The sequence below is a fragment of the Chiloscyllium plagiosum genome, chromosome 2, assembly GCF_004010195.1.
Source record: "Chiloscyllium plagiosum isolate BGI_BamShark_2017 chromosome 2, ASM401019v2, whole genome shotgun sequence".
NCBI classification, from domain to species: domain Eukaryota; kingdom Metazoa; phylum Chordata; class Chondrichthyes; order Orectolobiformes; family Hemiscylliidae; genus Chiloscyllium; species Chiloscyllium plagiosum.
The window spans coordinates 8,218,393-8,239,493 of NC_057711.1; the positions used below are offsets into that span (position 1 = coordinate 8,218,393).

The 21,101-nt window shown below is 45.5% G+C and overlaps 1 protein-coding gene across 1 annotated transcript in view; it reads right to left on the reverse strand.

Moving 5' to 3' along the window:
• Positions 1-12,282: 12,282 nt before the first annotated feature.
• palld (palladin, cytoskeletal associated protein) overlaps positions 12,283-21,101 on the reverse strand; it is a 462,346-nt gene continuing 453,527 nt past the window's right edge. The window contains exons 20-21 of the mRNA XM_043674519.1: positions 17,643-17,776; positions 12,283-15,541 (exon numbers count right to left, since the gene is read on the reverse strand). Of these exons, the coding sequence (XP_043530454.1) occupies positions 15,369-15,541; positions 17,643-17,776 (307 nt within the window). The 3' untranslated portion in view covers positions 12,283-15,368. The remainder of the gene's footprint in view (positions 15,542-17,642; positions 17,777-21,101) is intronic.

A 21,101-nucleotide genomic window follows, 5' to 3' on the forward strand; every position in this document is an offset into this window, starting at 1 on the left:
GCTCCTCCTCCTTATGTTCATAACTCAAACCCTGTGTTCCTGGTGTTGGGGGCGGGGAAAGCACCAGTCTCAGAGTCAGAGTCGGGGTTCAATGTTAGAGTTTATTGCACAGGGAAATACCGGAGCTCCAGGGAGAGAAAGACACCAACAGCACAGGCCAAGAAACTTTTATACATCTTGTGATACAATAGGTCAGTGATGAGATTGCTGTCTTTGTAACATGCTTCGTTTATGGCAATCGTTGTAGATTCGTTGATAGTTTCGATACAGTCTTTGTCAGTTCCAGCTCAGCCTTTGTTAATTTCCGTGTGGTCATTGTCAGTTTCAGTGTAGACCTTGTCAGTTTCAATGCTTGCATGGAAATCCATTGCTGTAGTAATGGGCGCTAATCACTCTTCCTGAGAAGGGCAATTAGAACATAGAACATAGAACAATCCAGCGCAGAGCAGCCCTTCGGCCCTCGAGGTTGCACCGACCTGTGGACTTTTCTCAGCTCGTCCCCCTACACTATCCCAAAATCATCCATGTGCTTATCCAAGGATTGTTTAAATCTCCCTAATGTGGCTGAGTTAACTACCTTAGCAGGTAGGGCAGTCCACGCCCTTACCACTCTCTGCGTAAAGAACCTGCCTCTGACATCGGTCTTAAATCTATCACCCCTCAATTTGTAGTTATGCCCCCTCGTACACGCTGACGTCATCATCCTCGGAAAAAGTCTTTCTCTGTCTACCATGTGTAATCCTCTGATCATCTTGTATGTCTCTATTAATTCCCCCCTTAGCCTTCTTCTTTCCAATGAGAACAGACCCAAGTCTCTCAGCCTTTCCTCATAAGAGTTTCCTTCCAGACCAGGCAACATCCTGGTAAATCTCCTCTGCACCTTTTCCAATATTTCCACATCCTTTTTATAATGGGGCGATCAGAACTGTACACAATATTCCAAGTGTGGCCGCACTAGTGTTTTGTATAGTTGCAGCATGATATTGCAGTTCCGGTACTGAATCCCTCTGCCACTGAAACCTAACACACCGTATGCCTTCTTAACAGCACTATCCACCTGGGTGGTAACTTTCAGGGATCTATGCACATGGACTCCAAGATCCCTCTGCACATCCACACTACCAAGAATCTTTCCACTGACCCAGTACTCTGCCATCCTGTTATTCTTCCCAAAGCGCATCACCTCACATTTAGCTGCATTGAACTCCATTTGCCACCTCTCAGCCCAATTCTGCAGTTTATCCAAATCCCCCTGCAACCTGTAACATTCTTCCAAATGTCCACTATTCCACCGACTTTAGTGTCATCTGCAAATTTACTGATCCATCCACCTATGCCTGTGTCTAAGTCATTTATAAAAATGACAAACAGCAGTAGACCCAAAACAAATCCTTGTGGCACACCACTAGTAACCAGACCCCAGGCTGAATATTTTCCATCAACCACCACTCGCTGCCTTCTTTCAGAAAGTTAGTTTCTAATCCAAACTGCTAAACCACCCTCAATCCCATGCCTCTGCATTTTCTCCAACAGCCTACCATGTGGAACCTTATCAAAGGCTTTACTGGAGTCCATGTATACCATGTCAACTGCCCTACCCTCATGTACATGCTTGGTCACCTTCTCAAAAAACTCAATGAGGTTTGTGAGACACGACCTGCCCTTGATGAAACCATGTTGACTATCTGAAATCAAATTGTTGCATTACTGCAGACCTGGCTATTAGCATTTTGTATTGAGCCTGTATCAAGCTGTTAGCATTTCTATAAGAGGTGTTGGCTGAACCCAGATACTTTGGTGGTCAGTGTTCGTTACTCATGTATATTCTCTCCCCACCTGTCTTAAACTAATCAACTTGGTTGTGAGGGCATTGTGCTGGCATTCTGGTGGCCCCAGGCAGTGTCTGCATCTGCTCTGCTGTTTCTCTCCATATTGTGATCCAGCGGCCATCTTGTGTGTCAAGTTGGCCAACTGATGGCTCAGCGGCCATCTTGTGTGTCTGTGTGCTTAGTGTCACCCTGCCCTGTGCCATCTCCCTCTTCACCGGCAACATCCTGTAAATAATTTCTGCACCCTCTCCAATTTAATGGCCAAAATTCTTTCCCTTGTGTGATTTAACAAAACTGCCCATTTTGCTATAAGCTGCACAAGTGAAGTGCTGTAATATCACAACACAATATGACTCAAGGGCATTATCGGTCTGAAACAATCAGAATTTCTATCTCTGGTTGCAATGCTTGTTTATTAACAGTAGGTGGCAGTCTTTCCTTGCTGGGTCTCCAATCAAAATGCTGGATGTTCTTCACTCCCATCCAGGATATTTCCTCCTTTTTCCTCACTCATTCACTGCCAACTTCTGGAATACTGTCCTGGAGTCCTACATGCTCTCTCTCCTCTTTTAAGGGACTTGTTGAAACCTACTTCTTTGATCATACTTTCCAACCATCTGAATTAACAGCAATAAGAGTCCTTGGGAGGCCTTCCCAATTTCACATCAAGGCTTTCACTTGAGCGGATGTAAAGAGAGACGCACTGATATCAGGGTGCAGTTACCAGTTATGACCTGTGAGGGGAGGGGGGGGGCGTGATCTGCTCAAATCATCGAGAGACTTTGTCAGGATCCTGTAGAGGTGAAATTGAAATGTCGGAGGGAGTGGGCATCTCTCCAAACAACCACCCTACCTGACCCCCTGAGTGTCACCCCCAGCCTGTATGGAGCACGGGTTGCAGTTTGTTCACTGACTTATCAGCAATCTCTGAACCCACTGGACCCAAGTGGAAACCGATCTTTTTCAACCCCTGAAGGGCTGCCTGGGAAGGGGAGGAAGATGCTTGCAAGATTTCACTCAAAATAATTATTAGGCTGCATTCTTATTCATTTAGGGGATGGGAGGTGCTGGGCCAGCACTTAGCGACCGTCCCTAGTTACCCTTGCGACGATGGTGGTGAGCTGCTTTCTTGAACCACTGCAGTCTACCTGCTGTAGATTGACCCTCAATGTCCCAGGATTTTGACCCAGGAACACTGAAGCAGGAAGGAACTGAAGGAACAGCGATATATTTCTAAGTCAGGATGGTATGTGGCTTGGAGGGTAACTTGCAGGGGGTGGTGTTCCCCTGTATCTGCTGCCCTTTGATGTCTGGATGGTAGGAGGGCTGGGATTTGGAACATGCCATTGAGGCAGTGTGGATGCTGCAGCGTATCTTGTGGCTGGCAGGCACTTTGGCTACTGAATATCATTGGTGTGGACAACGAATATTAAAGGTGGTGAGTGTGGCACCCATCAAATAGTTTACTTTCTCCTGGATGATGTCAAGCTTCTTGAATGTTGTTGGAGCTGCACTCATCCAGCCAAGTGGGGAATATTCCATCACACTCTTAACTTGTGCTTTGTAGATACTGGAGAGGCTTTGGGGAGTGGGTTACTCATTGCGGAACTGACAGTACCTCGTCTGCTCTTGTAGCCATTGCATTGATAGGTATGTTAAGACACATCTCCGGAGTGGATGAGACTTGAGCATGAGATGTAGCCACTGTGTTTATATAGTGAGTTATTTTTTAGACTGGATTCCTGACAGTATGGAAACGGGTCATTTGGCCCAACCCTCCAAAGAGTAACCCACCCAGACCCATTCCCCGACCCTATATTACCCCAGACTAATGCACTTAACACTATGGGCAATTTAGCATGGCCAAGTCACCTGGCCTGCACATCTTTGGATTGTGGGAGGAAACCAGAACACCCAGAGGAAACCCACGCAGACGTGGGGAGGATGTGTAAACTCCATACAGCCAATCGAACGTGGGTCCCTGACACCATGAGGCAGCAGTGCTAACCACTGAGCCACCGTGCAGTTGAGTTTCCGGTCAATGGTAACACCCTGGATGTTGATAGTGGGCGATTCACTGATGGAAACACTAGTGAATGTCAAGGGGTGGTGGTTCAATTCTCCTCATGATGGAGATGGCCTGATACTTGTGTGGTGCAAATATCCCTTTCTGGTAACAGCCCAGTACAGACTGGCTCTAGGACTAATCTTTACAATCGGCTTTCTGGCAGAAAGAAAGGTAGTGCTTCTTCAATGACCATGAATGATTGTCAGTTTTGTTTGATCTTACCTGGAGTTACATCAGCCTATCAGTAGGTTAAAAATCACGCAACACCAGGTTATAGTTCAACAGGTTTATTTGGAAACACTAGCTTTCGGAGCGACGCTCCTTCATCGGGTGGTTGTCAAGGAGCAGTGCTCTGAAAGCTCGTGCTTCCAGATAAACCTGTTGGACTATAACCTGGTGTTGTGTGACTTTTAACTTTGTACACCCCAGTCCAACACCGGCTCCTCCACACCAGGACTAACAGTAGGTGGCAGCCTTTGACAACCTGCTTCACATATTGCTGGAGCCCAATAGTTTGGGAGAGATGAACACAATGGCTGATTCTGTTGGTTGTTGTCTGTGTTCTGTTAACATCAATATTTATCAACGAGGTCACCCATAGCAATGTCCACGTCTAACTGGAAAACCGACTTGAGCAATGATGGGTGTCCTCAGCACTGAAGATGTGATTTTGCAGGCCCAACTCTCGAAGAATGTTCTGGAATCTCCAGGACATGCCCCAGAGCAATCATGGAGAAAACTCATCGGGTTATTTAAAAAAAAGTTGCAATTACCTAAAAATGTTTGAAGAGTTTATTCATTTATAGGATGTTGGCATCACTGGCTGGGCCAGCATTTATTATCCATTCCTAGTTGCCCCTTGAGAAGGCAGGGGTGAGCTGCCTTCTTGAACTGCTGCAGCCCACGTGATGTGGGTTGACCCACAATGCCTTTAGGGAGGAAGTTCCAGGATTTTGACCCAGCGACACTGGAGGAAGAGTGATATATTCCAAGTCAGGATGGTGAGTGGCTTGGAGGGGAACTCAGGGGGATTCCCATGTATCTGCTGCCCCTATCCTTCTGGATGGTAATGCAGGAATACTGTGGCGAGTAACTCAGCCTCTGACTCCCCAAAGCCTGTCGAGAATCTACAAGGCACAAGTCAAGATGGAACACTCCTCAGTTGCCTGGGTGGGTGCAGCTCCAAACAACACTCAAGAAGCTTGACACCATCCAGAACAAAGCTTCCGGCTTGATTGGCAACACATCCACAAATGTTCACTCCCTCCACCACTGACGTTCAAGCAGCAGCAGTGTGCACTATCTACAAGATGCACTGCAGAAATTCACCAAAGATCCGTAGACCGTACCTTTCAAATCCATGATGTCTTCCATCTAGAAGGACACCATTATTGAGATTAGCTTTTAATTCCAGACGATATTTGAATTTAAATTTCACCACCTGCTGTAGTGGGATTTGAACCCCTGAACATGAACACCGAAAACATTGACTAGATCATTATTCCAGGGACATCCCTGCTTGACTTACCAATGTCTCACCTTCTGGAATGTTATGGATGTAATTTTACGAGTTTTGTTTTTAATGGATGAAATATTATTTTGGGAGGAAAAGGTCTCCTAAAGTTGTGACAGGCGCTAGGTAACTGTAAGGTGTTCTTCCTTATATAATGAGATGAAGCAGCAGGGACTCCATACAGAGTACTCCCTGGAGTAGCCAAGCAGGAGTCGCATCTGTCGAATTGTCTTCCCCTTACTGGGCCATGATCCTGTCCTGAGACTATCTCTGACCCCAACCTCACAAAACAAAATCCTGGGAGACAGCGAAACTAGAAGACCATTCGGCCCCTCGAGCCTGCCAATCATCGTGATAGTGGCTGAGCCAGAAGTTACTTTCATTTATTTTCCTGAGATTTTTCCGAACCCTTCCCCCACTTTCGTTCCTCGCAGCATGGGACCTTCTGTGAACACTTTCTGCCCCGGATTGGTCATGTTCCTTGATTGATAATGCAGTCAAAGCAGTTAAAATCTGTGTCCTGCATGTAGAGTGACGTAGTGGTCATCTCACTGGGCTGTAATCTAAGGGAACAGGCTAATCCTGTGGGGGATGTGGGCTTGTATCCCAGTTTGGCGGATGGTGATCTTTGAATTCAGTAAACTCTAGAATAAAGAACTGGCTTAATGTTAACCATCGTTAGTTGTTGGAAACACTCATCTAGTTCATTAATGTCCTTTAGGGAAGCAAATCTGGCCTACAGGTTACTCCAGTTCAATGCGGGTGACTCTTAAATGCCCTCTGGGCAAACAAATGCCAGCTGAGCCAATAATACGTTGGTATTTCTTGCAAAGTGTCCTGATGAGTACAAGACAAAAAGCTTCTACAATATGTATCTCTTTTCAACAATGTTCAAGATCAATAACTGACCTCCTCAACACAACCTACCGTCTGCCTTCTCTGGCCATTTCGGAAAAGAGTGAGATATAATTCTTAAAGTTAAAGGGTATGGGGAGAGAGAGGAACGTGGGACTAAGTTGGATGATCAGCCATGATCATATTAAAAAAACGGAGCAGGCTCGAAGGTCCGAATGGCCTACTATGCCCCAGATATCAAAATCCAATCAAATTTAATGTTTTGATGACATGAAACCAATGAAATGATCCGATGTTGTGGGGTTTTTATTTAATTGGACCAGTATTGCAGAGTGGGAGGTAAAAGGTTGTAGTGAAATGAGTTGTTGTTTTAATGTTCTCTTTTGGACTTAAAGAAAAAAATTGTTAAGGATGTAGGTTTGTTCGCTGAGCTGCAAGGTTCATTTCCAGACGTTTCATCACCCTACTAGGTAACATCTTCAGTGAGCCTCCAGACGAAGCACTGCTGCTGATTCCTGCTTTCTATTTATATGTTTGGATGGCTTTGGACTGATGATGTCATTTCCTGTGGTGATGTAATTTCCTGTTCTTTTTTCTCAGAGGTTGGTAGATGGGGTCGAACTCGATGTGTTCGTCCATAGAGTTCCAATTGGAATTCCATCTTCTAGGAATTCTCGTCTGTGTCTTTGTTTGGCTTGTCCTAGGATGGATGTGTTGTCTCAGTCAAAGCGGTGTCCTTCCTTATCTGTATGTAAGGGTACCACCATTCTAGCCACAAAATGACATGACCCTGTCTCACTAGTATCCTTACACTGAAGATGTTACCTAGTAGGATGACAAAACATCTGGAAATGAACCTTCCAGCTCAGCGAGCAAACTTACACCCAGAACCTCAACCTGAGCTACAAATCTTCTCAAAACTCACAAATAAAATTGTTAATTTTTATTTATTTTATTTTATCCTCTGGGATGGCTCTGTGCCCCTTGAAATTTAACAGATTACAGTGGAGGGTGAGCTTCTCTGTGTGTTGGGTTTAAATGAGCAGAGGGGTTTACCCTGTGTCGTAACAAGATTGTGGATGCATTTACAAGAGGATGGTGACAAGTGAATAGAGCAGATAATATTAATGTAAAAATATCCAAGTCATGGATTTAAAGTCAAGATGGAAGGATTCAATGTGAATGGAATTTGAATCCAATTCAATAAAAAAATCTATCTAGAATTTGAGTTAATTGTTGGGGAAGGGAATCCACTTGATCCACCAATGCTCTTGAGGGAAGGAATCTGCTGTCCTGACCTGGTCTGTCCTACTTGCAACCCCAGTGACATAGAATCCCTGCAGTGTGGAAGCAGGCCATTCAGCCCATGCCAACCCTCCAAAGAGCATCCCATCCAGACCCACCCACCTCCCCCCTCCCCCTACCCTATGACCATGCCTGGACACTATTTAGCATGGCCAATGCATCCCAGTCTGTATATCTTTGGACAGTAGGAGGAAACCAGAGCACCTGTAAGAAACCCACACAGGGAGAATGTGCAAACTCTACACAGAGGGTGGAATTAAACCTGGGTCCCTTGGCGTTGTGAGGCAGCAGTGCTAACCATCGTGCCATCCTGGTTGATCCTCAACTATATTTTGGTAAATAGGTGTTGCCATATTCAGAGACAATCACAGTCTGTAAATAAATAAATAAATAAGACTCAGTATTTGAAAAGCACTTGGATATTGGGGGGGAGGGGGTAACTTTATAGAGGTTTATAAAATCATAAGGGGGATAGATAGGGTAAATTGACAAGGTCTTTTTCCCAGGGTAGGGGTGTCCAAAATTAGAGGGCATAGGTTTAAGGTGAGGGGGAAGGATTTAAAAGGGATCTTAGAGGCAATTTATTCCATACACGTACCAGCTTCTGAGTGAAAGAGGTGCCAGAGGAAGTGGTGAGGCTGGTACAAATACAACTCTTAAAAGGCATCAGGATGGGTATATGAATAGGAAGGGTTCAGAGAGACCTCCATCCAAGGCCCTAAAGGAGCCTTCCACATCCATCAAAGTTTTACCTGCACATCCACTAATATCATTTATTGTATCCGTTGCTCCCGATGCGGTCTCCTCTACATTGGGGAGACTGGGCGCCTCCTAGCAGAGCGCTTTAGGGAACATCTCCGAGACACCCGCACCAATCAACCAAATCGCCCCGTGGCTTAACATTTCAACTCCCCCTCCCACTCTGCCGAGGATATGGAGGTGCTGGGCCTCCTCCACCGCCGCATGGAAGAAGAACGCCTCATCTTCCGCCTCGGAACACTTCAACCCCAGGGCATCAATGTGGACTTCAACAGCTTCCTCATTTCCCCTTCCCCCACCTCATCCTAGTTTCTGACCTCCAGCAACACGATCCCCTGACTTGTCCGGACTTGTCCGACCTGCCCAGCTCCTTTTCCCCTGACCTATCACCTTCATCTCCTTCCCCACTGACCTATTGTACTCTATGCTACTCTCTCCCCCCCCCCCCCCCCCCCTCGCTTATCTCTCCATGCTTCAGGCTCTCTGCCTTTATTCCTGATGAAGGGCTTTTGCCTGAAACGTCGATTTTGCCTGTCCTCGGATGCTGCCTGAATTGCTGTGCTCTTCCAGCACCACTGATCCAGAATCAGGGTTCAGAGAGATATGGGCCAAGTGCTGGCAAATGGGATTAGATTTATTTAGGATATTTGGTGAGCATGGACAATTGGACCAAAGAATCTGTTTCTGTGCTGTAAATCTCTATGACTCTGTGTACAGTTGGAGGTTGTGTGACCTACAGGCACACTATTGAAAAAACTGGAAATGGAGGTATAGAATTTGGAGGGATTGTTTTTGGGATGTTGTATGAGGAGCCTGCCAACTGCCTGGCCCCAGGTTGGTGTGAAACATACTACTCCAGGAAATCTCCATGATTTAAGGACATTTCAAAGGGGATAGTGAGAATACAGACTACAACTGGGCAACAGGCAGCTCTGCTCCCTCCTTGTTGCTCAGAGGAGTGAACCTCACTCATCAGTGTCAGTTTCTTGTGTTAGCAGATGTAGGAACTTTGGTTTGTGTGTGTGTGTATCTCTCTCTCTCTCTCTCAGTCTGCTTTATATTTCCACTGGATTAAAGACTTCTCAGACCAGTGCACTAAAGTGAGATTGATACATATTGCAGAAGATCAGCAACTTTTTCGCACAGAGGGTGGTACGTGTATGGAATGAGCTGCCAGAGGATGTGGTGGAGGTAGTTGCAACATTTAAAAGGCATCTGGATGGGTATTTGAACAGGATGGGTTTGGAGGGATATGGACCAAGTGCTGGTCAATGGGACTAGATTAATTTAGGATACCTGGTTGGCATGGACGAGTTGGGTAGAAGGGTCTGTTTCCATGCTGTACATCTGAATGAATGACTCTATATTGAAGTCAATCCAAGAGGATTAGGAGAGGGAGGATTAAAGACATCCCTGAGATATCCTTTACTTGTCCTGACACTCCTGTATTCTTGGCCTCCAATCTCTCCTCACCCATCCATCCCCACCTTCCCAACACCTCCATCCAGGGAGAAAGAGAGACTGAGGTGGGATCAATACAGGGATATGAATTTGATTCAATCACTTGCAGAAAGAGAACCAGAGGGTCCCATTACCCAAAGCAGTTTCTAGCCTTCCTTGCTTGCATTTAGTTAACGGGTTTCACACCATTACTTGAGAAGGGACTTGAATTTAATAGGAACAGAAGTAGGCCATTCAGCCCATCAAGTCTGCTCTTCCATTCACTGAGATTGCAGCTGTTCTGATAATCCTCACTTCCACTTTCTTGCCTTTTCTTCACAACCTTTGATTCCCTTCCTGATTAAAAATCTATCCTGACCTTCAATATCCTTAATGCCCCAGCCTCGACCGCCTTCCGCGGTAAAGAATCCCACAGATTCACTCCCCTCTGAAGGAAGAATTTTCTCCTCGTTTCTGTCTTCAATGGGTGACCCCTTACTCTGAGGTAACGATGCTCTGGTCCTAGACTCTCCCACAAGGGGAAACAACGTTTCTGCATCTACCCAGCCAAGTGCTCGAAGAATCTTTCAATAAAGTCATCTCTCATTCTTCTAAATTCCAATGAGTACGTACTCAATCTACTCAAATTCTCCTCATAAGACAGTATCAGCCCTAGTGAACCTTCTCTGGACTGTCTCCAATGCTGGTACGTCTCTCCTTAGATGAGGGACTCAAACTGTACACATTATTCCGTTTCTGATCTGACTAGTGCCTTGTGTAGTTTCAACTAAACTTCCTTATTTTTATACTGCATTCTCTTTGAAAGAAATTAAAAGAACTCAAGGGTTTTGGGTGTCTGGGGTAGATGAGGACAGGCAGGAAGGTGAAGCTGAGGCTATAACAACATCAGCTATGAGGGTGGACGCTAGGAAATTGTTTCCATTAGGCGAGGAGACTAGGACCCGTGGACACAGCCTTAGAATTAGAGGGGGTAAATTCAGAACAGAAATGCGGAGACATTTCTTCAGCCAGAGAGTGGTGGGCCTGTGGAATTCATTGCCACAGAGTGCAGTGGAGGCTGGGACGCTAAATGTCTTCAAGGCAGAAATTGATAAATTCTTGATGTCACAAGGAATTAAGGGCTACGGGGAGAATGCGAGTAAGTGGAGTTGAAATGCCCATCAGCCATGATTGAATGGCAGAGTGGACTCGATGGGCCCAATGGCCTTCCTTCCACTCCTATGTCTTATGGCCTTATGGACCTTATCGAGTGGTGGGCAAGTTTGGGGCCCTGAATGGCCTTGCTTCTACATTGGGTTGATGTGAGTTGGAGGGCTAGAAGGGGCAAGTCAGGCCCCAGTGAAAGGGCAGGGTGGTGATTGTGAAGCTGTGGGAGGGAGGTGGTGGTGGCAGTGGGGGAGAGGTATTCATCGCGGATGTCTCTGTTCAGTAGGGGGGGGGGCGCTCCTCTGACAGCACTCACCAACCGTACCACCCTCGAAGAGCAAAGTAGAAATTCCCCTCCAAGACACCATCCCGGCTCGGAAATAATATCGCCATTCCGTCAAAGTCCTGGAACTACCTCACTGTGAGTGAGTCAACATCCCAGGAACTACAGAGGTTCAAGAAGGTAGCTCACCACCACCTCTCAAGGGGAGGTAGGCTTGGGCAATAAATGTTGTTGCAGTCAGTGACGCCCACCATCCATCTGTGAATAAATATAAAAAGAAATTGTCCACTACCGCACCCCTCCCCATCTGGGGTCCTCTCTTAGAATAGGCCATTCAGCCCATCAAAATCATATCAACCTTCCGAAGAGCTTCCCACCTGCTCTGCTAGCTCTGTAATCCTGCATTTCCCAGGGCCAATCCACCCAGCCTGCACATCCCTGGACCACTGCAGGATAATTTAGCATGGCCAATCCACCTAACCTGCAGATCTTTGGACTATGGGAGGAAACCCATGCAGACGCAGGAAGAATGTGCAAATTCCACACAGACATTCGCCCAAGGCGGGAATCGAACCTGGGTGCCTGGCAATGTGAGGCAGCAGTGCTAACCTCTGAACCACCATGCTGCCTTTCACCCCAATGTCAGTGGAAAGAGACCACAGACACCATTACCGGTCACTTAAGGGGTTCAGTTCTTACCTCACTGCTGGTAAACCTCAACAGAGACAGATGGACACAAGGCTTCCACGGATTCATTTCCCGCTGAGAGAAGAATTTTCTCATTTCTGTCTGAAATACATGACCCCTTACTCTGAGATGATGCCATCTGGTCCTAGACTCTCCCACAAGGGGAAACAACGTTTCTGCATCTACCCTGTCAAGTGCTCGAAGAATTTTTCAATAAGATCATCTCTCATTCTTCTAAATTCCAATGAGCACGGGCGCGATATGTCTGTGGATAAAACCTGGGACGTTATTTGGCGATCTGTTTCGTGAGGGGTTGAACGACAGCCAAAGCTAGGTGCTCAGCTCTATGTTGGAAAACAAGACACCCAGACTCAAATTGTTCCAACATTTTTATTACATTTATAAACCCCAAGAGGAAAATCTCAGTAGAACAATCCAAGAAAAAATGGTTCGCGTTCGGGAATAACTTTACAGGGAAAAAAATAAGCTTTTGCGTTAAAAATATGCCCCAGTATTGAGGAGGTGAGCAGTGTCAGCCCAGGTTAAAGTGAAGCTCGCAAGAATACACAGCTACATTCAAAAAGTTGGATGCAGATACAAGATTCGAAGAAGAGAATCACAGACGCTGTAGCAAAAGGCACCATCAGGTACAGCACTTCCACCTGTACTGATGCCACTTGCATCCTCCTGGTTCCCAACCACTGAGTTGCAGCCTCAACCCTAACGTTAACTTTAAAACTATTAGCTAAACCAGTGGCCTAGGCTTACAGAATCTCTCTATATAGTATTGTGGAGTTAAAATGCTGGGTTATACAGTACCAGATAGCAACAGATTCAATTCTTTCAACATAATACCTCAAGCAACAAAAACAAAGGTGGATTAATCAGAAGGTCTGAGCTAAGTTTAGACACTTAACGCTTGCACATTTCAAGTTGCCAATGTGGTGTGGGCTATTTTCAGTTTGCTTCGGCGGTAAGTCCATTTCACCGTAGGACGAAATGACAACCAGCTTCCAATGTCCTCCTACTCGTTCCCTCTGCCCTGCCTGACCGCTGCTGTCCCCTGAGCCAGCTGTCTCTCTGAGAGGACCTTCAGGATTCTTCCTCTCTCCCCACCCCCCCACCAACCCCTGACTGGTGAGGCTATGTTACTGGGGTCGGCGAATGGAAAGCAATCAGGATGTGGGCACGAGAGGATTGACAGAGCGCTGAGCACCAGGCAGCTGGTTCCAGCACGTCTCAGCCTACTTTGGTGTGCCATCTATATATTACTTGGAAAAGCCGTGGTTTACTGGGTCTGAAACCAGTCTGGGTGGCCATGCTCCTACTTGCCACATCACCACTGCAATCAAACAAATGATGATTAAAACGCAATTTATGCCCATCTTATGCACGTATTGTTTTTGGTTAAAGAAACCTGAAGCCAGGAATGCATTCCGGGAGGGGTGTGTTTGTGTTTGTTTGTGTGTCTGTTGCCTCCTGTCCAATTAACTTTAAATACAATGTTATCCTTTTAATGCAATGCATTAGGCTAGACTTCCTGTCACAGCTTATGTGTGATTAACTTTGGCTCCCAAATCACTTCACAATAACAAACTGTGCCCAGGGAAGTGAATGCTGCAACCACAGTGTGAGATCTCACCGCCTTCAATGTGTCCACCTGTTTATTAACTATCCCAGTTGACAAACTCAAACCACTGACACCTTCTCATACCATCCAGATGCCAAATTGGAAAAGGCAATTAAAAGGCACTAACAACAGCCCATCTCCCACCAAAATCAACTGCTACATTCAGCCTGAAGTTTGCTTCCTCGGTAAAACAACCAAACCACAGCAAGGAGCTCTGTAGGCGACAAAATTCCCAAAGTCTTCCTGGGATTTAAGTTTTAAAAAAATGGTGTTTAAGGAGAGACACACAGCAGTTGAAGTCAAACTAGCTATGGAGGAGAATGACAGCAATGACCCTACCTCCAGTTCCTGTCTACCAGTGATGGTTTCTGCTTGGCTTCTTCAACTGGGACGCCAGGCCTGCACTGGGTCATGAGTGGGACTCAAAGGTCAAACAGCCTTCTTTCCATTTGCCTGTGTTTGGCCCATTTCCCTCTAAACCTTTCCTATCCATGTACCCACCTTTTAAATGTTGTAACTGTACCAGTCTCTACCTCTTCCCCTGGCAGCTCATTCCACACACACACACACCATCCTCTGCGTACAGATCAATCTGCTGCGAGGAAAGGCCGTGGGTTGAGGGAGAGCCTCATCCCGAGTCAGAGCGTTGGCCAAGGCCTGGTGAACGAAGAGTTAGCAGTGCTGACACATCAGCTGCCTCAGAGGGAGAGCTCAGAGCTCATACCCTCACTCACACAGAGCCACCCCAATACCTCATCGGAACATGACTCAATACTGCGAGACCTGTTACCAGCTCTTCCAGAGACAAACACTACAACCGTTCTGCTATGGTATGGTTCACCTCAAATACTGCTAGGCCTCTGTAGGCCGGTAAACATCACATTTGGCTCAAATCTAATCAGTGAAAGTACTACACTGGTGGCCAACTGGGTTAACATTTCTGCTTTCAAAGAGCCTTGTCAAAACTGTCACTGCGATCTGTGACTTCAGCAGCTCGAATTAAGAGAAGGTGAGAAGGAGACAGCGAGGACTCGAGTGAGGTTGGTGGAGCCACACACCATAGTCTGCCAAAGGCCGCACTAACTGCCTCAATGCGTTCTTTCACCATATGTGTTGACAGGACAGCCCCCCTGTGTCTTGAGAGACAGTTTGATGTCAATCAGGACTCCCAGAAAGCAATGCAGCCTTCAGAGGCACACATGACCACACATCTTGTCCCTTACTGCAACCCATTTCCAAAGAAAAAAAACCCAACACTTTTCCCCACCCTCCCCCCCCTGCCCCAAATCCCCTCCTCCCCCTTCCCACAGAACATTATCACAAACAGAATACATCATGCTCAAGTCTGAAGGCAACCTGAATCATACAGTTTTAGCTCAGGCACTTAGGTGATGCTGATTTTCCAGAATATATATTCTTTAACAATGTGTATATAATGGTTTATAATAAATGGTAGCCATTGTGTAGCAGAATACCTACTTTATAATCCGGCCATGCAAGGTGGCACATGGATATCAGAATATGTGCATGTGTCAAATCCAATTCTATCCAATGCTCGCTTGACTACCAATGCCTTCTCCCCGTTTGTATTTCAAAATCTCTTCATCTTATCTCATGCTTAAGGTTCTTGTATTGTTGCACATTAAAAAAAGTATGTGTATAATATATATATATATATATTATATATATATGTTTGGATAAGCTTTCAGTGTGTATGGACTTGGTGGCCTGATGGTCTGGATGTACTTGCTCCTGACGTGAGGCAGTTTTCTCCCCCATCTGCCTGAAACCCTGAAACCTCCGCATTGCTCTCTCTCCCACCGAGGGTTTAGCTACAGGTCGTCGCTCTCCACCAGATCAGACTGGGGGCCAAGATGGATGGGGTTCGCCTCAGGCAGGAATGCCGACTTGATGTCGAGTCCTTGGTCGGTAAGTGCAGCGTAGCGACTGGCGGAAGGCCGCACCTTCTTTGGTTTGGAGCTGGGGGTTTGGTGCCACTGAGGGGCTGCAGGTTAGAAAACAGGAAAAGAAGGACATCAGAAAATATCCAAAAAAAAAAGTCTCCCCGCCTTCTGCAGAGCTCTCTTGGACTCCCAGAGGTCATGAGAGGAGCTCTATAAATGCAAAGCTTTGCTTCACACAAGTTGCTGTATTTCTAGAGGCTGCTCTCTCATTATAGAGACCTGTATTGGCACAGCATCTGTACCTGCACCTCTCTGCATTGCAAACCAGCCAACCAATCAACAGAGCTACCTGGTCCAAAGCCTGAGCAGACTGTCCATATTGTAGAAGAGTGAGCTCACATCATTGGTTGGGATAGTATTTAACCTTTGATCTTTCATTGGACACGAATTACCTGAGAAGTCCTTGAGGTATTTCAGAGTCAACTGCGTTGCTGTGGCTCTGCAGTCACAGGAAGGCCAGGCCAGGTAAGATTAGATTAGATTCCCTACAGAGTGGAACAGGCCCTTTGGCCCAACATGTCCACACCGACCCTCTGAAGAGTAACCCACCCAGACCCATCTCCCTCTGACTAATGCACCTACCACTATGGGCAGTTTAGCATGGCCAATTCACCTGACCTGCACATCTTTGGACTGTGGGAGGAAACCGGAGCACCCGGAGGGAACTCACACAGACACGGGGAGAATATGCAAACTCCACACAGACTAAGGCTGGAATTGAACCTGGGACCCTGGTGCTGTGAGGCTGCAATGCTAACCACTGAGTCACTGTGCTACCCACAAGGGCAGCAGATTTCCTTCCTGGTGAACTAGATGGGTATTTTTAAACAACAATTGAAGATAGTTTTATGGTCACTATTTAGCTTTCAATGCTTGATTATTTAACTGACCTTAAATCCCAGCAGCTGCTGTGGTGGTGCTGGTGGGATCTGAGGTTATGTCCTCAGGACGTTAGCCCAGGGGGGCTGCTGGGTATTTAGCTCTGGAACATTATCTCTACACCAACACCAGCCTTCCCTCTAAATTACAATGCATTATTAAGCTGAGAGGAAACTTTGTGCTTTTGACAAAGGCTTGACAGTCATTTCTGGACCACCGCAGTCAAGACATCGCATCCATAACTGTCACCACACATCAAACAGATTTAACATCTGTAAGGCATGTTCAGACATTGGAATAGATGCTAAGCAACAGAACAATCTGCCAGTTTCGTTGCTCTCATGTTAAACTCACTTCTAGGCTTTCCAATCAGGTCTCTCTAGTAATCGTCTTTCTACACCTTTGTACCTCATTGGGTGTAGCAGTGCTTTGAGACAGCCTGAGGATTTAACAGGTGCTATACAAATCCAGAAGCTCATGCATTCAGAATGTGGAGCACAGAATCAATGTCATTGCTCCAAAGCAGTTCAGATGCTGTGCTGCATTATTGGAGGTGCAGTCTTTCAAATGAGATGTTAACTGAGGCTCGGTCTCTCCTAAAAATGCAAGCTCCTTTTTTCTTGTTTTCTCCTCAAATGAGTGGAAAGAATATGATTTCAGGGGGCATGTGATGATGTAGCCGTAATAACTGTGGGCTGATAATTGTACAGTCAAGAGTGTGGTGCTGGAAAAGCACAGCAAGTCAGGCAGCATTGAGGAGCAAGAAAGTTGACGTTTCAAAACTTTGATTCTCCTGCCCCTTCAAATGCTGCCTGACCTGCTGTGCTTTTCCAGCACCACACTCTCGACTCTAATCTCAGGCATTTGCAGTCCTCACTTTTGCCTGGTAATTGTACAGACCCAGGCTAATACTCATGGGTTCAAAGTCCAAGATGGCAACTGGTTAGAGTTTAAACTCTGTTACTAAGTGTGAAATGTAACATTAGCTTCAGTCATGGTGACGAGGAAGCTGCCAGCAGTGGTTGTTAAATATTTGTTTCATTAATCCCTTCAAGGAAGGAAATCTGCTGTCCTGATCTGACCTTCCAGAGACACTGTGATATGCTTAAATCTTCAGTACCCTCTGACGTATCTGATCAAACCCCTCAGGTGAAAGGCAATCCGAGATGAGCAGCAAATGCTGACCCTTCCAGTGATGCCCGTATCCCATAAAGGAGTGAGGGAGAAAATGAATGAGAATTCAACAGGAAGAGTTTGACTCACAGTAAATATCCAGCTTGGCTGTACAGGATATTATTCCGGCTTCGTTTTTAGCTGATACAGTGTACCATGCAGCATCCTCCTTCGTGGTTGGTTGAATGAGCAGGCAGATGTAACCTTTGTTATCATGGTGCATGCTGAGGAATGAAAGGCAGATTCAGGTCACTCAGACACAATGGAACTTCAGCGAGGAATCACTCAACTTTACATCAAACTGAAAGCACAGAAACAGCCCATTTGGACAACTTGGCAATGCCTGCGGGCAGGTTTCCAATCATTAAGGGAATCATTAAGGTGCATGGGGGTAATCTAGGCAAGTGGTGTTTAGGATTATCAGATCAGTCATGATCTCATTGAAAGTGAAGTGGACTTGATGGGCTGAATGGCTTATTGATGATCTTAAGACTTGTTATTATGCACCTATAAAGCTTCCAATTGCCCTTCTTCAGCCGGCACTGACAGCATTTTCTTCCAACGTGACATTTTATAAATTCCTACTTTGGAAATAAAACCAGTCTGACTCCAGACTGGGATACAGACAGACTTTAACTTCACATCTTTAATGCATTGTCTGAGCTGAGATGTCACCCTTTTTTATATACTGATAAAACCTTCTCAGGGCTGTGACTTGAAAGAAATTCTGGAATTTACATATTAATCAATCAAAACCCACAGTTCCATTCTAAGTGATTAAAGACTCAACAGCCATCAAGATTTCTTTTACCCGAAACGTCGATTTTCCTGCTCCTCGGATGCTGCCTGGCCTGCTGTGCTTTTCCAGCACCACTCTAATCTAGCAATCAAGATTTGTCTAATACACCGCATCAGTTGTATGACACTTTGATCTTTTACTTATAAATTCTTTGTCCTATGTATCCGCTGTACTGGCAGTCCCACATGGACACCTCCACATCACAATCTTATTTTTGCCATTTACAGTGCCTCTATCTCCACTTTTTAACACTGAGAACAGAAATCTGGCTCATGATTAGAAGGTTAATAAGGACATGAGAGCTCTTAATTGTTGTCAAAATTCTAATTCAGTGGAGAATGCAGGTTTCAGTCCAATGGGGTAACCCCATTCAAACTTATAAATCCCTAGAAGAGACCAACAAATCTTAATGTCACACTGAGGAAGTGCTACACTGTCTGAAGGTGCCATCTTTCAGATCAGACATTAAGCTGAAGCTCCATCTGCCACACACTGTTCTCTGGTGGATGGATTCATCGCTACTTAACACGAGGAGCTGCAGATTCACCACAAAGCATCTCGAGTCTTTGAACTGTCATCTCTGGAAGGATCAAAAAAGCACATTGATCCATCACCCGGAAAATAAATTACCTCCTGCGGATTATAAGTTGATTATAGGGTCAGCATTGAGGGAATGAATAATAAATAAGGAGAATATTGATGTTTATTGCAAATGGCATGGAAGGTAACAGTACTGTAGCTTTACAGGGAATTTCAAGCCTGTTCTGCCAATTCAACATGATCTTGGCTGATCATCCAATTTCCAATTTCTCCCCACACCCATTGACCCCTTTCGTACTGTATCTAATTCCTTCCTGAAAATATTCAATGTTTTGGCCTCAACTACTTTCCATGGCAGAGAATTCCACAGACTCCCCACTCTCTGGGTGAAGACATTTCTCCTTATCTCAGTCCTCAGTGTACTACCCTGTATTCTTTGACAAGCATTTGGACGTACATGGAATAGTGTAGGTGGGATGGGCTTCAGATTGGTATGAAGGTCGGCGCAACATCAAGGGCCGAAGGGCCTGTACTGCGCTGGAATGTTCTATGTTCTATGACTGTGACCCCTGGTTCTTGACTCCCCACTCATTGGTAACATCCTTCTTGTCTAGTCCTGTTAGAATGCTATAGTTTACAATTCTCATTGAAGTAAATAAGATCCTGGGAGGACCGGATGGGATGAATACCAGCAGCATGTTTCTCCTTATGGTGGTGGAGGGAATGTGGTGGGGAGTGGGAATCTAGAACTTGGCAATGCAGTTTAAGAAGGCATTCGACAAGTTAGACTGGTTAGCGAGGTTAGATCAAATGGAATCCAGGGGAGAGCTAACCATTTGGATACAAAATTGGCTTGATGGTAGGAGACAGAGGGTGATGGTGGGCGGTTGCCTTTCAGAATGGAAGCCTGTGACCAGCGTTGTGCAGGGTCCACTGTTTTTTTGTGTCATTTATATACATGATTTGGATGTGAACGTAGGAGATATAGTTAGTGAGAGGATGTGAACATTGGGGGTGTAGTTGATAGTGAGGAAGATACCATGTTGAAAGTTACAGTTGATAATGACTGCACGTGCATCGGGACGTACAATGCAAAGTAGAAAAATGGGTGTGTTTTAGTAACAGAAATGTTATTCGCACCAATGTTTCTTTTCTAAAAGAGAAGCCTTGGCTATCATTTTTATCTTTCAATGGCTACAGCTTCAAAATTGAAGGGTTTAAATAAACTTATTCTCTTCTCATCTGATGAAGGGCTGCTGTAGTCAAGGGTTACAGTTGAGCAGGGAGTTGGAATCGGTGGAATTTGATTGTTTACAGAAGACATGAACCTAGCCATTCAATTTATCTGGTAATAGGCAGGGAATTTTTAAAGTTAAAACAAAACTGTCTTTTGTCAGTGCAAAAGAAGGAACCATTGTTCTCTGGTGTATGGATTAATCGCTACTTAACACGAGGAGCTGCAGATTCACCACAAAGCATCACAAGTCTTTGAACTGTCATCTCTGGTAGGATCAAAAAAAGCGCATTGATCCATCACCCAGAAAATAAATTACCTCCTGCGGATTATAATTCGATTCAGTTTTATAAGTTAACTAAAAGGGTGTGTATTATTTTAGAGTACTCTGGCTCCGTGACAGGGTGATTGAGAAAGCGTTTAGCGCGCTTGCCTTCATTGCTCAGACCATGAGGAGTTGGAACGTTATCTTGAGGTTGTTCAGGACATTAGTGAGGTCTCTTCTGGAGTACTGTGTCTAGATCCGGTCGCCCTGTTGTAGGAAGGATATTATTAAGGTGGAGAGGGTTCAGAATAGATTTACCAGGACGTTGCCAGGAATGAAAGGTTTGAGTTATAAGGAGAGGCTGGGTAGGCTGGGACTACACTGGTGTGTAGGAGGTTGGGGGGTGACCTTATGGAGGTTTATAAAATCATAAGGGGCATGGATCAGGAGAATAATCAGGATCTTTTTCCTCGGGTGGGGGTTTGATTCCAGCAGTTTAATGTGCAGTAAATCCTCCGTATCCACAAAATCACGAATGTACCTATCCTTGCCAAAAATAAATAACAACAGAAAACAACATCTATGGGCTGAACTCCCGTATCCATGATGTTTAACATATTTGTAATGAGCTCCGCACTGACAAATTTCATCACGTGTGGAGTTTCTCAGAAACGAAACCCTCGTGTACACGGATGACGAGTATGTGCTGGG